We start from the raw sequence: 25,614 nt of genomic DNA, 5'->3' as shown, positions 1-25,614 counted from the left end.
ATCCTACTCTGACAGTTACCTCTCCTAAACGTGAAACCATTGCTGTCCGGGCTGCTCTGAATTAAGGCATCCACCAGACCTGCTTCCCTGACTATTGCATTTAGAAAAACGCTATCATATCCCAGCCTGTCATTGAAGCCTTTCCTGTCCTTGGGCCTAGTCAGTGTTAAAATCACCTCCAAAGACAACCTGCCGAGACGTAAAAAGAAAAGGCTTGATCCTTGTAAAGAGTCATTTCCTGTCCCACCTGGACTGCAGTCCATAAATATTAACAAGGCACAGTTCCTGCCCCCTCACAAGGACGGCCGAGATCAAACATCTTCCAATCTCCACCTCAATGACCCGCCGACATGTTACCATGCCGGTAAAAAGTACCGCAACTCCGCTGTAAGGCTCAGCTGCAAGAGACCAGAAGGAGGGACCACACCTCCACTCCCTTTTAGCCAGATGAACATTGGCAAGGCTGTTAAGCTGGGTCTCTTGCAAAAATAAAATGTCAGCTCCAATACCACTGAGCAAAAATAAGGCTGTACTCCTAGCGCTTACAGACTTTATGCTGGCAACATTAATGGTTGCCACCTTAATCGGAGTGGGAACTGCCATTTGGGTCATTAAGACTGGTGTTTCTTAGCCTTTGTCCTGCCTTTCTTAGAAGGGGGCCTGGCCCTTTTCAGGGACCCCCCAGCCTCCTCTTCCTCCATCGGGGAGAGGGAGTCAACCAGTCCCCCACCATCCCCAGACAAGGTCTCAAACATATTACTTAAAGCTAACTCATCAACCTCCAGAGAGGAAATAGAAGATGAAGGAGAGAGGACCGTTCTAATCTTGCCTCCCTTCCCAACCACTGACCAATCCTCCCCCTCACCCGGCCCACCCCCAGCAGACTCCCGACCTTCCACAGTCTTGCTACGGCGACGCAGCGGGAGAAGGGCCAGTGAAGGGGCAACAGAATGCCCAGCCAGACCAGCCCCCTTGCTTATCCCCTTCTTTTTAGCCTTAGCCTGGGGAACAGACACAGCAGGGGATGCAGATGACACTAGGGAAGGGGAAGACACACACACAGACTTGACACCCACAGACTCAACACATGGGGAGGGTACGGATACAACAGGGGGAACACTTGGGGATGAAGTGGCTTCAGCAGCCGCTGCAGTGGACACTACCTGAGGGGCTGCATCTGCAGCTGCCTCCTCCGCCTCTATCCTAGCAAGCTCAGTTACTAGTTCTGGCTGATTATGCAGTGCCTCAGGGCACTTGCTGTAGGCATGACCCAGATTTAGGCAAAGATTGCACCTAATTTGATTGCAATCCTTTGACAAATGCCCCACCTCCTGGCATAATGAACATTTCAACACCATGCATGACGCTGAAAAGTGGCCCTTACTGCCACAACGATGGCAGAGCATGGCTGCCCTGCTTAGAATGCCACCAGGCGGTCCCTTCCCAAAAAGGCTGAAGAGGGACGATTCTGTATTACGTTTCCCACCACCCTCAGCTTCACTGTGGCCGTCCAACCTCCCGTCCATATCCCCCTGTCGTCCAGAATCTTACGTAGGGGTCCCAAGACCTCTCCATACCTCCCCAACCATATCATTATGTCCGCCGCCGGTATGGACTCATTTCTAATTAAGACGGTAACGTTCTTTATCAGGGGCTGGTGAGAAACGACCTTAGGGAGAAGCCCCGCCCACCTAGGGGACGCTTTACAATAAGCCTCATATCCTTGCCAGAATATGTCCAGGCTGTCTGCCCTAACAAAGGAGATGTCGTACTCCCCTGTACCCACAGGGGCAATAAACGTAAAGATATCTGCCGCCTGAAAGCCCATCTCAATGACCCTATCCACAACTTCCTTCCTGTTTGGTGGGGGGCCCTCACCCATCCACCTTAGTTGCACCACATTCCTTCTGCTGATTGCAGTAGGTGACCCCCCCACAAGCATCTCAGCAGGCTTACCAACACCCTGACCTCCTCTCAGGGCTGCTGAATAGCTCAATGTACCAACCGCAGGAGCCGAGGCTGGTCTTAACACCGGGAGGGAAGGAGAGATAGCAGGTGCAGGCGGGATAGAAGCCACAGGAGGGACAGAGGCTGCAGGAGGGATGGGATCCATAGGAGGGATGGGAGCTGCAGGATGCATAAGAGCCGCGGGAGGGATGGAAACTGTGGGAGGGGCCAGAGCCACGGGGGGGGACCGGAGCCGCAGGGGGGACCATAGCAGCAGGATCAGTAACACCGGGGTACCTGTACACATAGGGACACAATCAGACAGCACAATGTCCTTAGAGTCCATACTCATGGCACACGCCGGTGCACAAGGCTCCATCCTGCCCACCTGCAGATCCATGTCAGTAATCACAGGCTCACTGACAGCTAACTTTACACCACCCTCCAGCTCACTGGAGAGCCTGTGCAGCTGCACGTACAACGCTCTCTCCCTCTCCTTTGGCTTTACTGGCTTTGGGACACTGTCATCTTCACTGTCAGAATCCTCTGATGTGAAACAGAACTTCCGCACCTGCAGAGGGGACTCCATTTCAGCCACAAAATCCAGGGAACCAGCACACTCAGCCTCCTCCACTTGAGACCCCCAATCCTAGCTCCTCTGTGGCTGCCGTGGGGGGATAGGGACAGATTCCTCCACTTCACTCCCTGGGGGACCTTTAACCTGCTGGGTAGATCCCACAGATACAGCAGACTCCTGCACTCCCTCACTCCTCTTCTCCTTAGCCGGACCATCCAACAGGCCTTCCAAGAATGATGACCCCACCTCCACATGGCCCCTCGCAGAAGCGAGGGACTTGCTCCTGGCAAGCTTAAAATGCTTCTAATGCTGATATTTTTCTTTGAGCAGACAATTGGCGGCTTTCAGAGAGGCTACCAACCGGGTCTGCTCGTGCACTTTGTGCTCAAGTGCCTCCAGCTCAGGCTTCATAGCCTACCGTTTGGTGCTCCATACACATCATAGGAACATCTAAAACGCTTCAGCTCCAACCTCCATGCATTCAGCTTCTCCTCCTCACGTCCAAGGTGGCCAATATGAGCTGCCACACAGTCTCAGTACATACTGTAACTTTCCTCCTTCCTTGGGCCTATTCCCAGGTCCTCAACAGGTGTTGGTATGAGGCTGGTACTAGGGCCCTCAGGGGGTCTCCCTCCACCGGGATCCTGCCCAAGACTGCTCATCCTCCCTGGGCAGGCAGAGCAAATCTAGCCCCTGGCTTTTTTAGGCCTCTGGAAGCACTGCAAAGCTCTCCACCATGCGACCACACCCGAGCTGGGTAGGATAGCTGGAGATTTTTTTATTAAAAGAATCTTGCAACCAGCAAAAAAAAAATTTTTTTTTTTTTACAAAAATACTAAAATATATACAAATAAATAAATAAATACAAAATCCATACTTCTGGTTACAACTAAATAGAAAAAAAACTATCTGGTTACATCACCATCCTAACTAAAAAAACATACCAACACAGGAAAAATAAGCAAGAAGGACTACAAGTCTCCAAAAGAAGCAACTAGAGGCCTTTCTGGTCCTATACATAATAAAACAAATAATATGTACAAAATATTCAAAAGAAAGAAAGCAGTAATTAAGTCATTGGGCCCATCAGGCAAAATATCAGGCCTTTATAGCCTATTTATGGTGACAGCATCAGAAAAATACCCAAAAACCCATACTGAAAGGAACATTAATCCAGGCCTTTACAGCCTATCGGGCAAAGAGGCCTTTATGACCCTATCCAATCTAATATAAAAGGGACACTAATAAATACATATAGCAAAGGCTAAGAAACATAGGTCTTCAGATGCATGTAGCCTCTCTTCAAAAGGACTTCTTCAAAATCTAAGGGAGTGAAAAACACAGAGGAAAAGAAGAACAGCATCCTCACCCAGAGATCAACAGATCGCGGGTACAGACCTGATATTCCTCCACGCCTCTCTCCAGGCCCTTCGCCGCAGTCTGTCTTTCTCAAGACCCCAAACTTTCCCAACTTCACCAAGAATGTCATACACCACCACCGAAACAGGAAGGACTTTCTGCCGAATGGAAACCTGACACCGTGCGTTCCAAGTGTAGTAACGGACCACTAGACAAACTAGAAAAAGAGTGTCAAAATCAAAACCCACACGTCTCAAAATCAATTACCCACTCTGCATAAGACATGCAGTGCAGAAAGGGGATGTCTAGAGCCCTCCCCACCTCTTTGTATACCTCTATATTGAAAGGGCACTGAAGCAAGAAGTGGTCCATAGTCTCCACTTTACCCCCACATTCCGTCCTTGGAGAACCACGGTTATCCAGAGAACGGTACTTCAAGTTCCCTCTCACATATAGTCTGCCATGGAACGCGAGCCAGGCCTGGTCCCTAAACTTTAAGGGAGTCCTTTCCATATTTATCAATCTCAGTGTAAGGGACCACCTGACAGCAACTCTAGCAACCCACTGGTCGGGCTTCCCCAGAGCGCGGAGTCTAAGTTCCGGAGCACTTGTTCACCAGAACCCCTGATGGTGGGGATGGACTTGGAGCGCTCCGAGACCAGGTCACGACTGCTGGATATACCCACCAGTGGTAGAGGAGTCTGCCAGGGGCTCCCGCAGGGTGAGAGTCTGATGTGAGGGGACCAGGGGGTCCTAGAGGGATGGATGGATGGAGGAGCAAAAGCTAAGTCAAACAAGCCGAGTCGGTAGCCGGGGGGTCGGTGCGGTACAAAACAGTAGGCAAAGAATGGTCGGGTCACACGCCAGGTCAATAACAGGAGATCAGATCTAAAGGGGAACATCCAGGAGCAAAGTCGGGCAAGCCAGGGGGTCAGGATATGAGAAGGCAGCAAGGTCAGACAATCCGGATCAATAGTACTCACAACACAGGTATCAGATAACAGGAATCGCAGAAAGACCATTCGGCAACAAGTGTCTGTGCAGGGCTGGTTTAAGTAGCCCGCCCTGCACCTGACAGGCGCAGCCTAGGTCCTAGTGCCTGCCCAGCACTGTCATAGATGACGGGTGCATGTCTTGACAGACACCTACGCATGTGCAGACCCATGCGTCGTGATGGTCCCTGACACTCAGACCCTCCTGCAGACTATGGCCTGGGCAATCCTTCAAGGCCAGAGGTGCGTGAAAGGCGGTGGCCACAATCCTCTCCCTGAGAAATTTCCCAGGAGGCGATCTGACCTCCTCCTCTGTCACACACCACTGCCTAAGTATTTTCAAGCTCTGGGCGACATAAGCTGGGAGCTTACCGTGCTTAACTCTCAGGCTTCTCACTGGCCCGCCACTCTCCCAACAGCTCAGAAAGGGTTTAAACCAAGTCCAGAACAAACCTACCCATGCAGGCGGCTTCTCTTTCAGCATATTACCAAAATTATGTTTTACAAACATAACAGAGAAGAAAACAATCGGGTTGACCATCCCTAGGCCACCCTCCTGCCTGGATCGGTAGGTCACATTCCGCTTCATGAGGTTCAGCCTGTTCCCCCATAATAGCTGGAAGAAAAAGCTGTAGACCCTCGTATAGAGAGACTCTGGCAAGAGACAAACGTAACTGACGTACAAAAAGACCAGAATCAGGTAGGTCTTGATCAGATCGACCCTTTCCCTTAAGGAGAGCCGCCACCCCTTCCAGCATCTCACTTTAACCTCAGTATCAGACAACCTGGATTCCCAGTTTTGTTTACCATAATCATCAGGCCCAAATGTGATGCCTAACACTTTGATCTTTGGCTGGGGCACTGGGAAGGCATCTGGAAGCGAGAAGTTCTCACCTTCCCTACCCATCCAGAAAAACCTCACACTTGTCATGATTGATCTTGGAGCCTGATGCCTCCGCATACTGCTCCATCTCTGAGACCACCTCCTGCGCCTCATCAGTCCCAGAGATGAAAACAGACAGGTCATCAGCATAGGCCACGACCCTCAAAGTCAGCCCACCAGTAGTGCCCACCGGCACCCCACCCAACGCCCCGCCATCTAGCCTTCTAACGAAAGGGTCAATGGCAAAGGCATAGAGCAAGGGACTCAACGGACACCCCTGACGCACCCCTGAGCCAACCTCGAAAGGCCGCCCAACCCAACCATTGACCAACATGAAGCTCTCTGCCCCTTCGTACAATGTCTTCAACCAGCCAATAAACCTCCCCTCCAGGCCATACCGGTCAAGGAGATGCCAGAGGTACTTGTGGTCTACCCGATCAAAGGCCTTGGCTTGATCCAGCGCCAGCAAATACTTCCCACTGCCGTCAGCCCTGCATCGCTCCAGAACCTCCCGGACAGCTAACACCGCTGAGAGTGTACTTCTGCCCTGAACCGAACAGTGCTGATGCTGTGAAAGCAACCCATCTGCCACTGACGACAAGCGCCAGAAAAGGATCTTGGCCAGAATCTTCCTATCGACATTGAGAAGGCTGATGGGGCGCCAATTCTCAATCATCGAAGGGTCCTTACCCTTTGACAACAAGATCACAGCCGATTTCCTCATGGAGGGAGGGAGTGAACCCTCATCCAGACAGCTATTAAAGACTTCGGCAAGGCGAGGTGCCAAGCTGGACTTAAAAACCCTAAAGAATTCTGCTGTCAAGCCATCTGACCCAGGTGTCTTCTTAATGGCCAGACTATCTATGGCTTTGGCAACCTCTTCAGCTGTGATCTCACCTGTCAAACTTGTGGGCAGAATGTTATTTTCCAAACCTGGCGTAGACTCCAAGAAGCTCGACATCCTTGCCTGGTCGAGGTGCTTCTCCCCCAAAAGATCCTCAAAGAACACCCTTGAGACCTCCAAGATCCCTGACCTGGATTTTGTCAGGGATCCGGTACTATCTCTTAGACCGGGGATTGTTTTAATCACTACACCTTGCTTGCAGTTCTGGTAAGGGTCAGGCGAATGGTACTTCCCATAATCCCTCTCCAGAACCAAGGAGGCATGCCAATCATACTGATATTTTCTGAGGAGAAGTTTAACCTCTGAGATTGCCCCAGAATCTCCACCATCAGAGACGAGGCGATCGAGCTTCCTCCGTAACTGTTGGTAGGCAATGTACTTATCAAACTGTTTTTTCTTACCTAGGGCCTTGAAAAACCTGCCAATCCGCACTTTGGTAAGCTCCCACCATTCCGACTTACTGCCACAGAAATCCAGGATGGTCTCCTGAGCTTGAAAAAAATCCTCAAAGGATTGTCTCACCTCCTCATCGTCCAGCAGAGCCGAATTCAACCTCCAGACACCCCTCCCCTTCAGTGGCGTATCTGAAACATTAACAGACACAGTCAGCAAAAGGTGGTCGGAAAACTCCACCGCCTAACACACAGGTGCCAAGAAGGCGGAGTCCCCCTTTAAAAAAACTATTCTACTCTCACTTCTACCTTGCCTAAAAGTGAATCCTGTGCTGTCTGGGCTGCGCTTAATTAAGGCATCCTCCAGACCTGCTTCCCTAACTATCGCATTTAGAAAAATGCTGTCATACTCCAGCCTGTCTGTCAGGGATCCCGGCTCCGTCTGCCGCAATCGCGGCTCTGTCCCCCGCGCATGCGCATTGGCGGCAGATCACGCCGGGACACAGGAACTAGGTCCCGGCGAGCCGCGGCTGACAGGACGCCGCGCATGCGCAGTAGAAACCGCGGGCGCGCCTCAGGCGTCCAATGACAGCCGGGGGCGCGTCCTAGCCAGCCAATGACAGTGCAGGGCGCACTATTTAAAGATGCCCTGCACTGTCACAAATTGCCGCAAGGTCTATATGTGATCCTGAATACCTGCTCCTGCTGTGACCCTGTTTTTTGACCCTGACTACGCTGCCTGCCCTTGTGATTGACCCGGCTTTGTTCTGACTATTCTACCCGCTCCTGTGATTGACCCGGCTTTGTTCTGACTATTCTGCCTGCTCCTGCGTTTTGACTCGGCTTATCCCGACTGTTCCTACGGATTGATTTACCTGGCTGACCCTGCGTGTGACCCGACTACTCCTAGCCCGCCGATTCGGTACCCCGCTTACCCCACGGGGCCACTATCCGTACCACCCTGCTGGGGCCGCCATCCTCTTCACAGCTGGCTCTCCTGGTACCTACATACATCCCCGGAGGCCTCCTCGGCCGCTGGTGGCCCGCTCAGAGGTCGTGACCTGGCCCGGGACTGTTTCAAGTCCATCCCCACCATCAGGGGCCCTGGTGAAAGCACAGCCCGGGCTTAGACCCCACGCTCTGGGTAGGTCTACCAGCTGGCAGACGGAGGGCTCCGCCTGGCGGATCCTAACACTGTCATTGGGCCCTTCCTGTCCTTAAGTCTCCTCCAAAGACAACCTGCCGGAACGTAAAAAGGAAAGGCTTAATCCTTGTAAAGAGGCATTTCCTATCCCAAGTAGATTGGGGACCGTAGATGTTAATGAGCCTTAGCTCTTGCCCCTTCACAAGGACGTCTAAGACCATACATCTTCCAACCTCCACCTCGATGACCCACCGACACGTTACCATGCCGGTAAAAAGCACCGCAACGCCACTGTATGGCTCGGCTGCAAGAGACCAGAAGGAGGGGCCACACCTCCACTCCCTCTTTGCCAGATGGACATCTGCAAGACTGCTGAGCCTGGTCTCTTGCAAAAACAAAACATCAGCACAAATACTACTGAGCAAAAATAAGGCTGTACTTCTAGCACCTACAGATTTTATGCTGGCAACATTAATGGTTGCCACATTTATCGGAGCGGGAACTGCCATCAAGGTAATTGAGATGGTCGTTTCTTAACCTTAGTCTTCCTCAGCCTAACCGGAGACCTGTCCCTTTTTTTACATCCTGCCTCCATATCCTCCATGGGGGAAAGAGCATCTCCAGAATCACTCCCACCCCCTGAAAGGATCCCAAACCTATTGGAAAAAAATTCATCCTCCACCTCCAAAGAGGATATGGAAGATGCGGGGGTCAACACCACCCTATTCTTCCCTTTCCCCACCACCGACCATCCCTCCCTCTCAACTCTATCTGTCCTATTTCTTCCAGGATCAGGAATCGCCTGATCCACCCTCCCTTGACCTCCCTCAGAAACCGCCTTGCCCTTTACAGGGTCTTGACGGAGTGGTAGTAAAGTTGGAGGGGGTGTTACAGAAGGCGCCTTGGGCACACACTTAGCCCCAACACCCTGATTCTTCTGGGCAGGGGGCACAGGAACACTAGGGGTAAGGGTAGACGACACTGGGGGAGACACAAAGACATGAGGAGACTTTACAGAGGGGACAGTCACAGGCACACTAGGGGATACAGTAGATGTTACAGGTACCTGGGTACCTGTCTTGGCAGAATTGCCAGGGGGAGGAGCTTCTGTGCCCCTCTCCTCGGCCTCCATCCTATCCAGCTCTTCCTCTAGCCCAGGTAAATTATGAAGTACCTCTGGGCACCGATTGTACGAGTGCCCTAACTGTAGGCACAGATTGCACCGAATGAGATTGCACTCACGTGTGTGTATCGTGTGACCGATACTCTGGCACAGCGAGCATTTTATGACCTTGCAAGTTGCAGCAAAATGCCCTTTATTACCACATCTGTGGCAGACCTTCGGTTGCCCGGCATAGAAGACAATAAGTCGGTCTCTACCAATAAAGGCTGATGTGGGTAGATGTTTCACCCTGCCTTCTTCCACATGCAATCTAACTGTAGCAGTCCACCCTCCAGTCCAAATTCCCCTATCATCCACTATTTTTCTAAGGGGGGCTAGTACATCCCCACACCTCCCTAGCCACACTGCTATATCCGCCGGTGGGATTGACTCATTATGTACCAGTATAGTTACATTTTTAACCAACGCCTGTCTGGACACCACCTTTGGTACAAGCCCCTCCCACCTGGAGGTCCCCTTACATTCATGCTCATATTTTATTCAGAATGTGTCCAGCCCTTCAGCCCTCTGGAAGGAGATGTCATACTCCCCCGTCCCTACTGGAGCTATGAAAGCAAAAATGTCAGCAGCTCGGAACCCCATCTCAATTATTCTATCAACTACCTCCCTTCTGATGGGGGGGGGTTCCTACCCTCCCACCGCAGCTGCACCACATTTCTCCTCTGTGCCTGCACCCCTGATCCCACACCCTGCGCAACAGGTGCACTCACAGAATTCCCTCCCCTTCTCAGGGCAGCTGAGTAGCTCAAGACTCTTCCTGCATCAAGAGCTGGGGGGCTAGGGGGGGAGGATGGAGCCGGGACTGCGGTGTGGGTGGGGCCTGATGCCAGTGCTGAAGCTACAGTGTGGGCGGGGCCTGCGGCCAGAGTCGGTACCTTGGAGTGGGCAGGGCCTATGGCCGGAGCCGGTACCTTGGAGTGGGTGGGGCCTGTGTCCAGAGTTGAAGCGGCGGTGTGGGCGGGCCCTGCGGTCAGTGCCACGGTATGGGTGGGGCCTGCAGCCGGAGCCGCCATAGTGTGGGTGGGGCCTGTGGCCGGAGCACGGTCCTGGAGCCGGGGCCGTGGTGTGGGCGGGCCCGGAGCTTGGGTCGTGACTGGGAAAGAGGGGAGGGAGTGAGAGGAAAGGCTCACCCCCTTCACCGGACCTGACAAGCTGACATCACCGCACCCTGCATGCTGACAGTTCACCGGATCACCGGTTACAGTACTCGCAGTCCCCGACAGTCCTGATGGCTCCTCCCCCTCCTTAGGAAGCAGAAAGCTGGGGATCCGCTTCAGCAGCACGTACACTCCCTTCTCCCACATTCTCTGCTTCACAGGCTTCGGCGGCTTCTGAATGCCATCACCCTTCTTCTCCGATTCCTCCAAGGTGAAGGTAAAACGCTGACCTCCCATAGGAGATTCCATCTCCTGAACAAAGCTCAACCCAGCCACACCATCACTGTGAGTCTCCTGTGACTCCCACACTAGCTGCTGCTGCGGCTGTTGAGCAGGGATGGATCCCTGCACTTCCTCCTCCACTCTCACTGCTGCACTCCCTCCGGCTTGCTCTGGGACTTCCTCCATAGCTGTCACAGCTGCACCGGTGGGATCCGACTGATCCCCTGATGAGGATCCTTCACATGGCTGCCCTCTTGCTGCAGCTAGTGACCGCTCCCTGGCCATCTTGAAATGCTCCTCGTTGGAGTACTTCTCCCTGAGGATTCCACTGGCTTGCTTCAGGGTACTCACATAAGAGCTTTGCCGGCGGACTGCCAGCTCCATGGAATCCAGTTCAGGCCGCATGAGTTGCCTTTTAGTGCTCTCTCATAGCTCACCTTCATTCTCTTCAAATCCAGCTTTAGCTTGTTCAGCTTCTCCTCCTCCCTCTTGATCCTGGCTACATGAGCCGTCACCCGTCCTCTGTAGGCAGCATACGATTCACCCTGTTTGGGGGCATTTCCCAGGTCCTTGGTCTCCATTGGACCGGTACTCTGCTCCCCTGGGGGGGTACCCCCGCCCGGATCATGGCCGGGCTCCTCCATAGTTTGCCGGGCCTAGGCCAAAAATTTAGCCCCAGGCCCGAATGAGGCCTCCAAGCCTCAGAGAGCTTCACACACTCACCACTCTGTCTGTGTCAGCAGCACCACACCCACTTCCTCTCTCACAGGCTGCTGGGATCAGACTGTAGGATAGCTGGAAATATTTTTATTCAAAAATAGATCTTGCAACCAGCAAACATATTTTTTTACAAAAGTATAAAAAAAATAACATAAACTTCCTACCAGAAATAAACAAAGAAAAAACTGGATACATCTCCAGGACATGATATGGCCTACCAGCATACATAAATAACATATCCCTTATGAGGAGAAACCTCACACGCTTTAAATTATTCGCCTATATGGCTTTAACAAAACTAGAAAACTTACTATACTACCCAACAAAGGCTAAGAAACCTAGACCTTCAGGTATCCGTGACCATTCTCAAAAAGAAACCTTCAATCAAAATCTAAGGGGGTGAAAAAGAGGAGAAAAGCAGGACAGCAACCACACCAAGAGATCAACAGACTGCCGCTACAGGCCTGATATTCCTCCACGCCTTTATCCAGACCCTTCGCCTCAGCCTGTCTTTCTCAAGACCCCAAATTTTCCCAACCTCACCAAGGATGTCACACACCACCACCTGAACAGGAAGGACTTTCTGCCGAATGGAAACCTGACACCGTGCATTCCATGTGTAATAACGGACAACTAGACAAACTAGAAACAGTGTGTCCAAATCAAAACCAGCATGACTTTCCAATGCCCCATATACCCACTCTGCATAAGACATGCAGTGCAGGAAAGGGATGTCCAGAGCCCTCCCCACCTCTTTATACACCTCTACATTGAAGGGACATTGAAGCAAGAAGTGGTCCATACTTTCAACCTCGCCCCCACACTCCGTCCTCGGACAACCACGGTTATCCAGAGAACGGCACTTCAAATTTCCCCTCACGTAGAGCCTGCCATGGAACGCAAGCCAGGCCTGGTCCCTAAACTTTAAGGGAATCCTCTCCATATTTAACAATCTCAGACCCTCCCGCAAAATATGGCCTGGGCAATCCTTCAAGGCCAGAGGTGCATGGAATGCCGAAGCCACGACCCTCTCCCTCAGGAGCCTCCCAGGGAGTGACCGGACCTCCTCCGCAGTCACACACCACCGCCTAAGTATCTTCAAACACGGGGCGACATAAGCCGGGAGCTTACCGTGCTTGACCCTCAGGCTTCTCACTGGCCCGTCTCTCTCCCAACAGTTCAGAAAAGGCCTAAACCAGACTTGGAAAAAACCTACCCATGCAGGTGGTCTCTCTTTTAACATGCTACCAATATTATGTTTAATAAACAGCAGAGAGAAGAAAACAACTGGGTTGACCATACCTAGGCCACCCTCCCGCCTGGATCGGTACATCACATCCCGCCTCACAAGGTTCAGCCTGTTTCCCCACAATAGCTGGAAAAAACAGCTGTAGACTCTCGTATAGGGAGATTCTGGCAAGAGACAGATGAAACTGACGTACAAGAAAAACTAATTAAGTTTTAATTAGGTCAACTCTTTCCCTTAGGGACAAACGCCACCCCTTCCAGCATCTCACTTTAACATCAGCATCTGACAGCCTGGATTCCCAATTTGCTTTGCTATAATCCTCCGGGCCAAATTCGATGTCTAGCACTTTGATCTTCTGTCGGGGCTCTGGGAAGACTTCCGGAAGCTTGAAGCCCTCACCTTCCCTGCCCATCCAGAAAACTTCACATTTATCCTGATTGATCTTGGAGCCTGATGCTTCTGCATACTGTTCCATCACCGAGACCACCTCCTGCACCTCACTGGCCCCGGAGATGAAAACAGACACATCATCAGTAGAGATGAGCGAATCAAAGTAGCCGAAGTGGAATTCGAGTCGAATATCGGAAAAATTTCGAAAAATAGGCTACTTCGGACGCGCGAATCGAAATTTTTCCGAAAATGGCGGCGGACATGTGCGGCGACGGAGCGGGGATGTCTGGGAAGGCGCGCAGACAAGGCGCGCTGACCCATAATGCATTCCTCAATGACGTGATCGCATCAGCCAATCAGCAGCCAGCCAGCCAGCACTGTGTAATGGTCGAGCTATAAATAGCGGCCATTTTGGAATTCTTCATTTGCCTGCAGTCATTGAACAGAGGCAGACCGCTCTGTATTAGGGACAGAGTTAGGGCCACAGAAACGATACTTGGGGACAGAGAACCATTACTCAGGGACACAGAATTGTTAGTGAGGGCCACAGAATCGTTACTTAGGGACAAAGAAACGCTAGTTAGGGCCACAGAATTCTTACTCAGGGACAGACAGAATTGTTACTGAGTGCCAGAGAATTGTTACTTAGGGCCACAGAAACGTTATTAGGGCCACAGAATTGTTACTCAGGGACAGACAGAATTGTTACTGAGTGCCAGAGAATTGTTACTTAGGGCCACAGAAACGTTATTAGGGCCACAGAATTGTTACTCAGGGACAGACAGAATTGTTACTGAGGGCCACAGAACTGTTACTTAGGGCCACAGAAACTTTAGTTAGGGCCACAGAATTGTTACTCAGGGACAGACACAGAATTGTTACTGAGGGCCACAGAACTGTTATTTAGGGCCACAGAATTGTTACTCGCACAGACACAGAATTGTTACTCAGGGACACAGAATTGTTACTGAGGGCCACAGAACTGTTACTTAGGGCCACAGAATTGTTACTCGCACAGACACAGAATTGTTACACAGGGACACAGAATTGTTACTGAGGGCCACAGAACCGTTACTTAGGGCCACAGAATTGTTACTCAGGGACACAGAATTGTTACTGAGGGCCACAGAACTGTTACTTAGGGCCACAGAATTGTTACTCGCACAGACACAGAATTGTTACTCAGGGACACAGAACTGTTACTGAGGGCCACAGAATTGTTACTCGCACAGACACAGAAACGTTACTCAGGGACACAGAATTGTTACTGAGGGACACAGAACTGTTACTTAGGGCCACAAAAACGTTAGTTAGGGCCACAGAATTGTTACTCAGGGACAGACACAGAATTGTTACTGAGGGCCACAGAATTGTTACTGAGGGCCACAGAACCGTTACTTAGGGCCACAGAAACGTTAGTTAGGGCCACAGAATTGTTACTCAGGGACAGACACAGAATTGTTACTCAGGGACACAGAATTGTTACTCAGGGACACAGAATTGTTACTCAGGGACACAGAATTGTTACTCAGGGACACAGAATTGTTACTCAGGGACACAGAATTGTTACTCAGGGACACAGAATTGTTACTCAGGGACACAGAATTGTTACTCAGGGACAGACACAGAATTGTTACTGAGGGACACAGAATTGTTACTGAGGGACACAGAAACGTTACTCAGGGACACAGAAACGTTACTCAGGGACACAGAAACGTTACTCAGGGACACAGAAACGTTACTCAGGGACACAGAATTGTTACTCAGGGACAGACACAGAATTGTTACTCAGGGACACAGAATCGTTGAATTAAAGAGTATGTCAGACAACATGCAGAGGAGTGGCAGAGGAGGCAATGTTTTAGGAGCGAGCAGACGTGGCAGCAGAGGAAGGGGTCGAGGCAGCACTATTCGCAGCCAGAGGCCAGTGCTCCCGGTGTCATCCAGTACAGTGAGGAAGAGCTAACAGAGGGCGGTCAGGAACGGGGGGAGACATCCGCCTCTTCAGCAGCCAGGCGAAGAAGTAGTGGCGAGGAGAGTGGCTCGGTAGCCGGTCTAGAGACAGGTCTGTCTCCTGACCCACACGCAGCCGAGGGGGCTAGTAGTGAGGCGGAGACCCTAATTGATGATGATGAGGCTGATCGCACTTGGCAGCCTCGTCGTCATCAGGCTATTGCTTCCGCATCATCAGGAGAAGAGGGTAGCAGCTTGGCAGCGAGCAAAACAGTCGGTGGGTTGTCTCCATCGCCACACTCTGCCATGTGCCACTTTCAGGTCTCCTCACACACTGCTGGTGTGTTCCATTTTTTGTCATAGGGTGCTGGCAGATTACGGGCCTCCCATAGCTGCTGCCAGGCCCCTAATCTGCCATGGGCCCCTGTACCGCCTCCTCATGCTGCTGCCAGGTCCACAGTGTCTCATGCCATGTGCCACTTTCAGGTCTCCTCACACACTGCTGGTGTGTTCAATTTTTTTGACATAGGGTGCTGGCAGATTACGGGCCTCCCATAGCTGCTGCCAGGCCCCTAATCTGCCATGGGCCCCTATACCGCCTCCTCATGCTGCTGCGAAGTCCAGAGTCTCTCATGGGTCCCTGTACGGCCTCCCATTGCTGCTGTCTCCATCGCCACACTCTGCCATGTGCCACTTTCAGGTCTCCTCACACACTGCTGGTGTGTTCAATTTTTTTGACATAGGGTGCTGGCAGATTACGGGCCTCCCATAGCTGCTGCCAGGCCCCTAATCTGCCATGGGCCCCTATAGCGCCTCCTCATGCTGCTGCCAGGTCCAGGCGAACGTAGTCACACAGGGGAGGAACTTCTCAGTGTAATGAACAGAGAAATCAACAGATGGCTGTCTCCGCGCAAACTGAAAATCGGAACCATGTTGACCGACAACGGAAAGAACATGGTTTCTGCTCTGCGTCAAGGAAGGTTGTGCCATGCATGGCTCACGTGTTCAATCTGGTTGTCAAGCGGTTCCTAAAATCCACCATCCCACTGCAAGACATCCTTAAAATGTCACGTAAACCTTGCATGCATTTCAGCCATTCCTACACCGCAAAGCACACCCTCCTTGAGCTGCAGCGGCAGAACGGAATTCCACAGCATCGCCTGATCTGCGACGTTGCAACAAGGTGGAATTCAACCCTACACATGGTAGACCGCCTTTACGAACAGCGAAAGGCCATCACCGATTTCCTGATGTTACAAGCGGATAAAGGTACTCCCCTGTGTAACTTCGATGTCAACCATTGGCAGCTCATGCGTGACACCTGCCGCTTGCTCAGGCCCTTTGAGGAGGCCACGCTATTCGTGAGTCGGCAGGACTATGGGATGAATGACGTCATTCCTCTGTTGCACGTCCTGGAACAAATGCTGTTAACAATGGCTGGTCAGGGTGCGGTAGACGTGGCGCACAGATCTCAACGCCACATGAACCCTGTGGGGGCAGGACAGGAAGAAGAGGAGGAGGTAGAGGAGGACATTGGTGCTCAGGAATTATTGAGTGAAATGGGTGGTTTTTCCACTCAGCAGACAGGAGTGGAGGAGCAGGAGCATCTGGTAGAGGAGGAGGAGACAGAGGACCCAGACGCACCGTGGCAGTATGCTGTGGAGATGGAGTCAGGGAGTCCCTCGCATTCCTTGGCACAAATGGCCCATAGCATGCTCGGTTGCTTGCGTAGCGACAGCCGAATAAGAACCAGACAGAGGGATGACTTTTGGCTGTCCACCTTGTTGGACCCTCGCTACCGTTCAAAAATGGTGGCCTTTTTCACACCTGCTGAGAGGGAGGCCAAAATAACGTACTATAAAAACCACCTATGTAGTCAGTTGGTCTCTGCCTTTGTGCGCCAACGTCCATCCTCAGACACTGTGGGCCCTGTGCGCTCGCGTTCCGCTGCCATGGCAGCAAAGGAGGGGTGGGGTGGTAGGAGCAGTGGCAGCTCCACCAGCAGCGGCTGCCTCAGTCTGCAGTCGACGATGAGTAGCTTTCTTCACCAGCGCAGTGAGGAAACTACTAACCAGCCGTAGCAGCAGCAGCATCAGGTGGACCTGGAGCAGGACCTCAAACAACAGGCTTGGGCCTACTTGGACAGCACCCTGCCAACCGAGGTAGACAATCCCCTTGACTACTGGGCAACGAAACTTGACCTTTGGCCCCAACTAGCTGAATTTGCCCTTGAAAGGCTGTCATGCCCGGCCAGTAGCGTGGCATCGGAGCGCGTGTTTAGTGCGGCAGGAGGTATTGTAACTCCGGAGGACACGACTGTCCACCCAAAGTGTGGAGAGACTCACGTTTGTGAAAATGAATCAGGCGTGGATTAGTCTGGATTTCAAACCACCAGTTCCTGACACAACTGACTAAATCCGCCATGAATCATGCCTCAAACATGTGCCACTTTGAGGTCTCCTCACACACTGCTGGTGTGTTCAATTTTTTGACATAGGGTGCTGGCAGATTATGGGCCTCCTATAGCTGCTGCCAGGCCCCTAATCTGCCATGGGCCCCTATATACCGCCTCCTCATGCTGCTGCCAAGTCCAGAGTCTCTCATGGGTCCCTGTACGGCCTCCCATTGCTGCTGTCTCCATCGCCACACTCTGCCATGTGCCACTTTCAGGTCTCCTCACACACTGCTGGTGTGTTCAATTTTTTGTCATAGGGTGCTGGCAGATTACGGGCCTCCCATAGCTGCTGCCAGGCCCCTAATCTGCCATGGGCCCCTATACCGCCTCCTCATGCTGCTGCCAGGTCCAGAGTCTCTCATGCCATGTGCCACTTTCAGGTCTCCTCACACACTGCTGGTGTGTTCAATTTTTTGACATAGGGTGCTGGCAGATTACGGGCCTCCCATAGCTGCTGCCAGGCCCCTAATCTGCCATGGGCCCCTGTACCGCCTCCTCATGCTGCTGCCAGGTCCAGAGTCTCTCATGCCATGTGCCACTTTCAGGTCTCCTCACATTGCTGGTGTGTTCAATTTTTTGACATAGGGTGCTGGCAGATTACGGGCCTCCCATAGCTGCTGCCAGGCCCCTAATCTGCCATGGGCCCCTATACCGCCTCCTCATGCTGCTGCCAGGTCCAGAGTCTCTCATGGGTCCCTGTACGGCCTCCCATTGCTGCTGTCTCCATCGCCACACTCTGCCATGTGCCACTTTCAGGTCTCCTCACACTGCTGGTGTGTTACATTTTTTGTCATAGGGTGCTGGCAGATTACGGGCCTCACATAGCTGCTGCCAGGCCCCTAATCTGCCATGGGCCCCTATACCGCCTCCTCATGCTGCTGCCAGGACCAGAGTCTCTCATGCCATGTGCCACTTTCAGGTCTCCTCACACTGCTGGTGTGTTCAATTATTTGACATAGGGTGCTGGCAGATTACGGGCCTCCCATAGCTGCTGCCAGGCCCCTAATCTGCCATGGGCCCCTATACCGCCTCCTCATGCTGCTGCCAGGTCCACAGTCTCTCATGGGTCCCTGTACGGCCTCCCATTGCTGCTGTCTCCATCGCCACACTCTGCCATGTGCCACTTTCAGGTCTCCTCACACACTGCTGGTGTGTTCAATTTTTTGTCATAGGGTACTGGCAGATTACGGGCCTCCTATAGCTGCTGCCAGGCCCCTAATCTGCCATGGGCCCCTATACCGCCTCCTCATGCTGCTGCCAGGTCCACAGTCTCTCATGGGTCCCTGTACGGCCTCCCATTGCTGCTGTCTCCATCGCCACACTCTGCCATGTGCCACTTTCAGGTCTCCTCACACACTGCTGGTGTGTTCCATTTTTTGTCATAGGGTGCTGGCAGATTACGGGCCTCCCATTGCTGCTGCCAGGCCTGTAATCTGCCATGGGCCCCTGTACCGCCTGGTCACGCTGCTGCTGGGTCCACAGTGTGACATGGGTCCCTGTACCGCCTCCCATTGCTCCCACTCTGCCATGTGCCACTTTCAGGTCTCCTCACACTCCTGCTGGTTTCCATTTTGTCATAGGTTGCTGGCAGATTACAGGCCTCCCATAGGTGCTGCCAGGCCCCAAATCTGCCATGGGCCCCCGTACCGCCTCGTCACGCTGCTGCTGGGTCCACAGTGTGACATGGGTCCTTGTACCGCCTCCCATTGCTCCCACTCTGCCATGTGCCACTTTGAGGTCTCCTCACACTCCTGCTGGTTTCCATTTTGTCATAGGTTGCTGTATGGCCTCCCATTGCTGCTGCCTCCACCGCCACACTGTGGCTCCAAACACTGGTTTTGGCCCCGTGACTGGCCAAATGAGTGAAGTGTGCGGTGATTCTAAGATCGACGGCACTCATCTGCATGTCATACTGAGTGACAGTATTATTTCTCTTCCCCAGCAGACTCCAAGGGCATTTAAATTAAAGGTACAGTGTTCTGCACTAATATTAAGTCTCTCTGAAGCCTAGAAACACCCTTTTTTAAGTTAAATTCACAGCGAATTTATTCGACTCGAATCGAATATTGTCCACGAATTCGCCGAATCAGTCGAATCGAATTTTTCATTTCTTCGCTCATCTCTAATCATCAGCATAGGCCACGACCCTCAAAGGCGGCTCACCAGTTGCACCCACCGGCACCCCGCCCAACACCCCACCATCGAGCCTCCTAATAAAGGGATCGATGGCAAAGGCATAGAGCAGAGGGCTCAGCGGACATCCCTGGCGGACCCCCGAACCGACCTCAAAGGGCCGCCCAACCCAACCATTGACCAACATGAAGCTCTCAGCCCCTTTGTACAAAGTCTGCAACCAACTAATGAACCTCCCCTCCAGACCATACCTGTAAAGGAGATGCCAGAGGTACTTGTGGTCGACCCGATCAAAAGCCTTAGCTTGATCCAACGCCAGCAAGTACTTCCCACAGCCATCAGCCCTGCACCGCTCCAGAGCCTCCCAGACAGCTAACACTGCTGAGAAGGTGCTCCTGCCCTGGACTGAACAGTGCTGCTGCCGTGAAAGTAGACCGTCTGCCACTGACAACAAGCGCCAGAAAAGGATCTTGGCCAGGATCTTTCTATCGACGTTGAGCAGGCTAATGGGGCGCCAATTCTCAATCATCGTAAAATCCTTACCCTTTGACAGCAAAATCACAGCTGACTTCCTCATGGAGGGAGGGAGTGTGCCCTCTTTAAGACAGCAATTAAAAACCTCCGCCAGGAGAGGTGCCAAGCGAGATTTAAAGGTCTTAAAAAACTCCGCTGTCAAGCCGTCTGGCCCTGGTGTCTTTTTAATGGCCAAACTGTCTATCGCTTTGGCAACCTCTTCAACTGTGATCTCACCTGTCAAACTTGTGGACAGGGTGTTATTCTCCAATTCTGGTGTAGAATCCAGGAAGCTTGACATCCCTGCCTGGTCAAGGTGCTTCTCCCTCAGAAGATTTTCAAAAAAAGCCCTCGAGACCTCCAAGATCCCTGACCTGGATTTTGTCACGGATCCCGTACTATCTTTCAGACCACTGATCGTTTTGGCTGCTATGCTCTGTTTGCAGTTCTGGTAAGGGTCGGGCGAGTGATATTTCCCATAATCCCTTTCCAGAACCAAAGAGGCATGCCGATCATACTGATGTTTCCTTAAGAGAAGCTTAACCTCTGAGATTGCCCCAGAATCTCCACCCTCTGAGACAAGGCGGTCAAGCTTCCTCCGCAACTGCTGATGGGCAATGTATTTCACAAGTTGTTTCTTCTTACCTAGGGCCTTGAAAAACCTGCTGATCCGCACTTTGGTAAGCTCCCACCACTCCGACTTACTGCCACAGAAATCCAGGATGGTCTCCTGTGCTTGAAGAAAATCCTCAAAGGATCGTCTCACTTCTTCGTCCTCCAGCAGAGCCGAATTCAACCTCCAGACACCCCTTCCCTTCAGCGGCGCATCTGAAGCATTCAAAGTCACAGTCAATAAAAGGTGGTCGGAAAACTCCACTGCCCGACACTCAGGTGCCGAGAAAGCAGAGTCCCCCTTTAAAAAAAACCTATCTATCCTACTCTCACATCTACCTCTTCTAAAAGTGAACCCCGTGCTGTCCGGGCTGCACTTAACCAAGGCATCCACCAGACCTGCTTCCCTGACTATCGCATTTAAAAAACCGCTGTCATATCCCAGCCTGTCAGTGGAGCCTTTCCTGTCTTTGAGCCTAGTGATGGTGTTAAAATCACCTCCAAAGACAACCTGCCGGGACGTAAAAAGGAAAGGCTTAATCTTTGTGAAAAGGCATTTCCTATCCCACGTAGACTGGGGACCGTATATATTAATAAGACGTAATTCCTGCCCCTTCACAAGGACGTCTAAGACCAAACACCTTCCAATCTCCACCTCAAGGACCCGCCGACACGTTACCATGCCGGAAAAAAGTACCGCAACTCCGCTGTAAAGCTCAGCCGCAAGAGACCAAAAAGATGGGCCACACCTCCACTCTCTTTTTGCCAGATGTAAATCGGCCAGGCAATTAAGCCGGGTCTCTTGCAAAAATAAAACATCAGCACCAATCTTACTGAGCAAAAATAAGGCTGTACTACGAGCACTTACAGATTTAATGCTGGCAACATTAATGGTTGCCACCTTTATCGGAGCGGGAACTGCCATTAGGATACTTGAGATGGACGTTTCTTAACCTTTGTTTTCCCAGCCTTTCCCAGAGGCCTAGACCTCTTTAGGGAACTCCCAGCATCCTCATCCTCCATCGGGGATAGGAACTCACCTATGTCCCCATCCTCCCCCGACAGAGTCCCAAACCTGTTGGTCAGATGTACCTCCTCTACATCTAAAGAGAAGAGGGAAGATGCAGGGGAAATTAAAGGCCTATTCCTATTTCCCTTCCCCACTACAGACCACGCATCCCCCTTATTCCCTGTCCCAGACCCCTCAACCCCAGGACCTGAGCCTGAACACTCCTGCTTACATCCCAACATCCCATCCCCCTTCACCTGACTCCTCCGTCGACGAGGGAGCAAAATTGGAGAAGAAGACCCTGAGGGCCCCGCAACCCCTGCTCCCTTAGCAGCCTCCTTGATTTTTGATTGGCCAGAGGAGGGAGACACACGAGGAGGAGCAGAGGACAACTGGGAAGAGACAGAAACAGGGGGAATACTAACAACAGGGGGAATGACAGACACATTGGGGGACACACTGGGCGCCCCTGAGGCTGGCCCAGCATCAACTGTTGGTTCAACCAAAACCCGACCTGCCTCTACTTCCTTAGCCTCCTCAGCCTCCATTCTAGCCAGCTCTTCCATCACCCCTGGCAGGTTATGCAGAGCCTCTGGGCAATTACTGTAAGAGTGACCCAACTCCTGACACAGATTACATCTGATTTGATTGCAGTCTTTAGCTACATGACCAACCTCTTGGCACAATGAGCATTTCAGTACACCGCACCCAGAGGCAAAGTGCCCTTTGCTCCCGCATCTGTGGCATACTTTAGGCTGGCCCGCATAAAAAATGACCAGCCTATCTTTGCCAATGAAGGCTGATGATGGGATATGACTCACTATGTTACCCTGCACTCGCAGCTTCACCACCGCTGTCCATCCCCCCGTCCATATACCCCTGTCATCAAGCTGTTTTCTCAGTGGACTCAGTACTTCCCCAAAGCGACTCAACCATACTACCAGGTCTGCCGCCGGTATGGACTCGTTCCTGGCGAGTATTGTGATGTTTTTGACTACCTGCTGCCTGGAGACCACCTTTGGCCTCAGTCCCTCCCACCTGGGGGTATCCCTCCACCCCCCTTCATACCTCTGCCAGAACAGATCAAGGCTCTCTGGCCTCACAAAGGAAATATCGTATTCACCTGTGCCAATGGGTGCAATAAAGGCAAATATGTCCCTGGCACAGAAGCCCATGTCCAATATACGATCAATAACCTCCCTTCTAGTGGGGGTGGGACTCCCACCCTCCCACTTTATTTGTACCACATTCCTTCTCTTTATCACAGTACCTGCCTCCCCAACTCGTGCCTCTGAGGTCCTCACTGCACTCTGCCCACCTCTCACGGCTGCAGAGTAACTCAACACTGGCTTGGGAGCTGTGACAGATGCAGGGACAGAAGGATCAGCTGAGCCGTGAGCTGGGACAGGTGCAGAGACGGGACCAGGGATGGGACCACAAGCGGGTGCAGGAGCCTGGCCGGGGGTAGGGGTAGGACTAGCAACGGGAGCTGAGACCGGAGCATAGGCGGGATCAGTGGTGGGTACACAGACTGCTGCCTGCACCGTTGTAGAGACGGGAACATGGGTGTGAACATTGGCAAGAGCCGTGACCGGGGCTGAGGCAAGAACATGGGTGGGTACTGAGACGGGAGCCGCCATAGCAGAGGCGGAAACATGTGTGGGAACACCACCGGGAGCCATGACTGCAGCAGAGGTGGGTACCGAGATGGGAGCCGCCATAGCAGAGGCGGAAACATGTGTGGGAACACCACCGGGAGCCATGACTGCAGCAGAGGTGGGTACCGAGATGGGAGCCGCCATAGCAGAGGCAGAAACATGTGCGAGAACACCACTGGGAGCCATGACTGCAGCAGGGGTGGGTACTGAGACGGGATCCGCCATAGCAGAGGCGGAAACATGTGCGGGTACACCACCAGGAGCCACGACTGCAGCAGAGGTGGAAACGTGTGGGAACACCACCGGGAGCCACGACTGCAGCAGAGGTGGAAACATGTGCGGGAACACCACCGGGAGCCACGACTGCAGCAGAGGTGGAAACATGTGCGGGAACACCACCGGGAGCCACGACTGCAGCAGAGGTGGAAACATGTGCGGGAACACCACCGGGAGCCATGACTGCAGCAGAGGTGGAAACATGTGCGGGAACACCACCGGGAGCCATGACTGCAGCAGAGGTGGAAACATGTGCGGGAAACCCACCAGGAGCCATGACTGCAGCAGAGGTGGAAACATGTGCGGGAAACCCACCAGGAGCCATGACTGCAGCAGAGGTGGAAACATGTGTGGGAAACCCACCAGGAGCCATGACTGCAGCAGAGGTGGAAACATGTGCGGGAAACCCACCAGGAGCCATGACTGCAGCAGAGGTGGAAACGTGGGGGAACAGGAGCGTCAGCAGGGATGGAAACACTGTCAGAGCAAAGACCTGAAGTAGACACAGCTGCAGCTGAGTCAGGCACACACATGGGATCCAGGCCATCTAATACCACAATAGGCACAACATTACCAGCAGACATGACAGAACTGTCCATAGCTTTACTTACAGTCCCTGGTGCTTCCTGCAGCTTCACTGCGGCACCGCTCACCTCCCTCAAGCCGGCTGCCTTCTCTATCTCACTGGGCAAACGCTCCAGTAGAACAAAAGCAGCTCTCTCCTTCCTCCTGGGTCTCACAGGTTTGGGAACCACATCATCTTCCGGGTCAGTGTCCGCTGAGGAAAACACAAACTGTCTTCCCTGCAGGGGGACTCCAGTTCCTCAATGAACTCCATCACCCCCTCTGTAGCTTCATCCGGCACCTCTGAAGCCCAATCCCTCACTGGCTGCTGGGGAGGGATAGATCCCTGCTCCTCTTCCACCGTCATGGCATCCATGCCTTCCTCTGCATGCTGGCACTCTGCTGCTGGGGCTGCTGCTGCATGATCGGAGGAATCCTCTGATGACAGGGTCTCCACCTGGCCTCTCCCAGATGCAAAGGACTTTTCCCGGGCAAGTTTAAATCACTCCTCATTGACATACCGCTCTCTGAGGGCGCCGCTCGCAGCTTTGAGCGTGGCCACGAGGTCTCCTTGCACCCGGACGGCCCGCTCCATTTCCTCCAGCTTTGGCCGCATGGCCTGACGTTTTGTGCTCCATAGGCAGCCTTAAAACGCTTCAACTCCATCTTCATTTGCTTCAGCTTCTCCTCCTCGCTCCCAAACCTTCTGATATGAGATGTTACTCTCCCCCTGTAAGCCGCATAGTTTTCACCTGCTTTAGGACCTTTTCCCAGGTCCTCCACTGGCATGGCATCAGGACCGGTACTAAGCGTCCCTGGGGGGTCACCTCCACCCGGATCACGGCCGGGCTCCGCCATCCTTTTTGGGATGGGCTCCGAAATTGAGCCCCAGGCTCCAGATGAGGCCTGTGGAGCTCAGGACAGTCCACACACACAGCAGTCAGCAACAACCACGCCCACTTCCTTCTAACGACGACCAGCTGTAGATAGCTGGAAATATTTTATTGAAATAAAATCTTGCAACCAGCTTTCATTTTATACAAAAATACAAAAAATAAATACATACAGTATTCAATAAACTGGAAACATAAACAAAAACAAAAACAGGATACATCTCCCTAAATCAGATATATACTTTCCACTGAATAATAACAGCCTTTATGGCTTTACTAACTGGGCAGGTAAGAAGCAGAAAAAAAGTAAAAAAAACATCACCAAGACCCTTATGGCCCACTTATCAAGTATAAAATGTATCCTCCCCTTGTAGGGGAAGCAACTTCCACTAAACAACAAAAGCCTTTATGGCTTTAAAAAACACTACC

The 25,614-nt window shown here is 52.3% G+C and overlaps 1 protein-coding gene across 1 annotated transcript; it reads right to left on the bottom strand.

Moving 5' to 3' along the window:
• Positions 1 to 21,709: 21,709 nt before the first annotated feature.
• LOC149441691 (uncharacterized) lies at positions 21,710 to 22,969 on the bottom strand. The gene is made up of 2 exons (XM_089657029.1): positions 22,027 to 22,969; positions 21,710 to 21,888 (listed from the first exon to the last, which is right to left on the bottom strand). Exons 1-2 carry the CDS (start codon positions 22,967 to 22,969, stop codon positions 21,710 to 21,712), a joined length of 1,122 nt encoding a protein of 373 aa, XP_089513155.1.
• Between the last annotated feature and the right edge of the window lie 2,645 nt (positions 22,970 to 25,614).

Source organism: Staurois parvus, unplaced genomic scaffold, assembly GCF_062004578.1.
Source record: "Staurois parvus isolate SC_StPar_1 unplaced genomic scaffold, SC_StPar_1.0 ptg000958l, whole genome shotgun sequence".
Taxonomy (NCBI): Eukaryota; Metazoa; Chordata; class Amphibia; order Anura; family Ranidae; genus Staurois; species Staurois parvus.
Note: the sequence above shows the minus strand (reverse complement) of the source record. Positions and strands in the feature narration are given on the sequence as shown.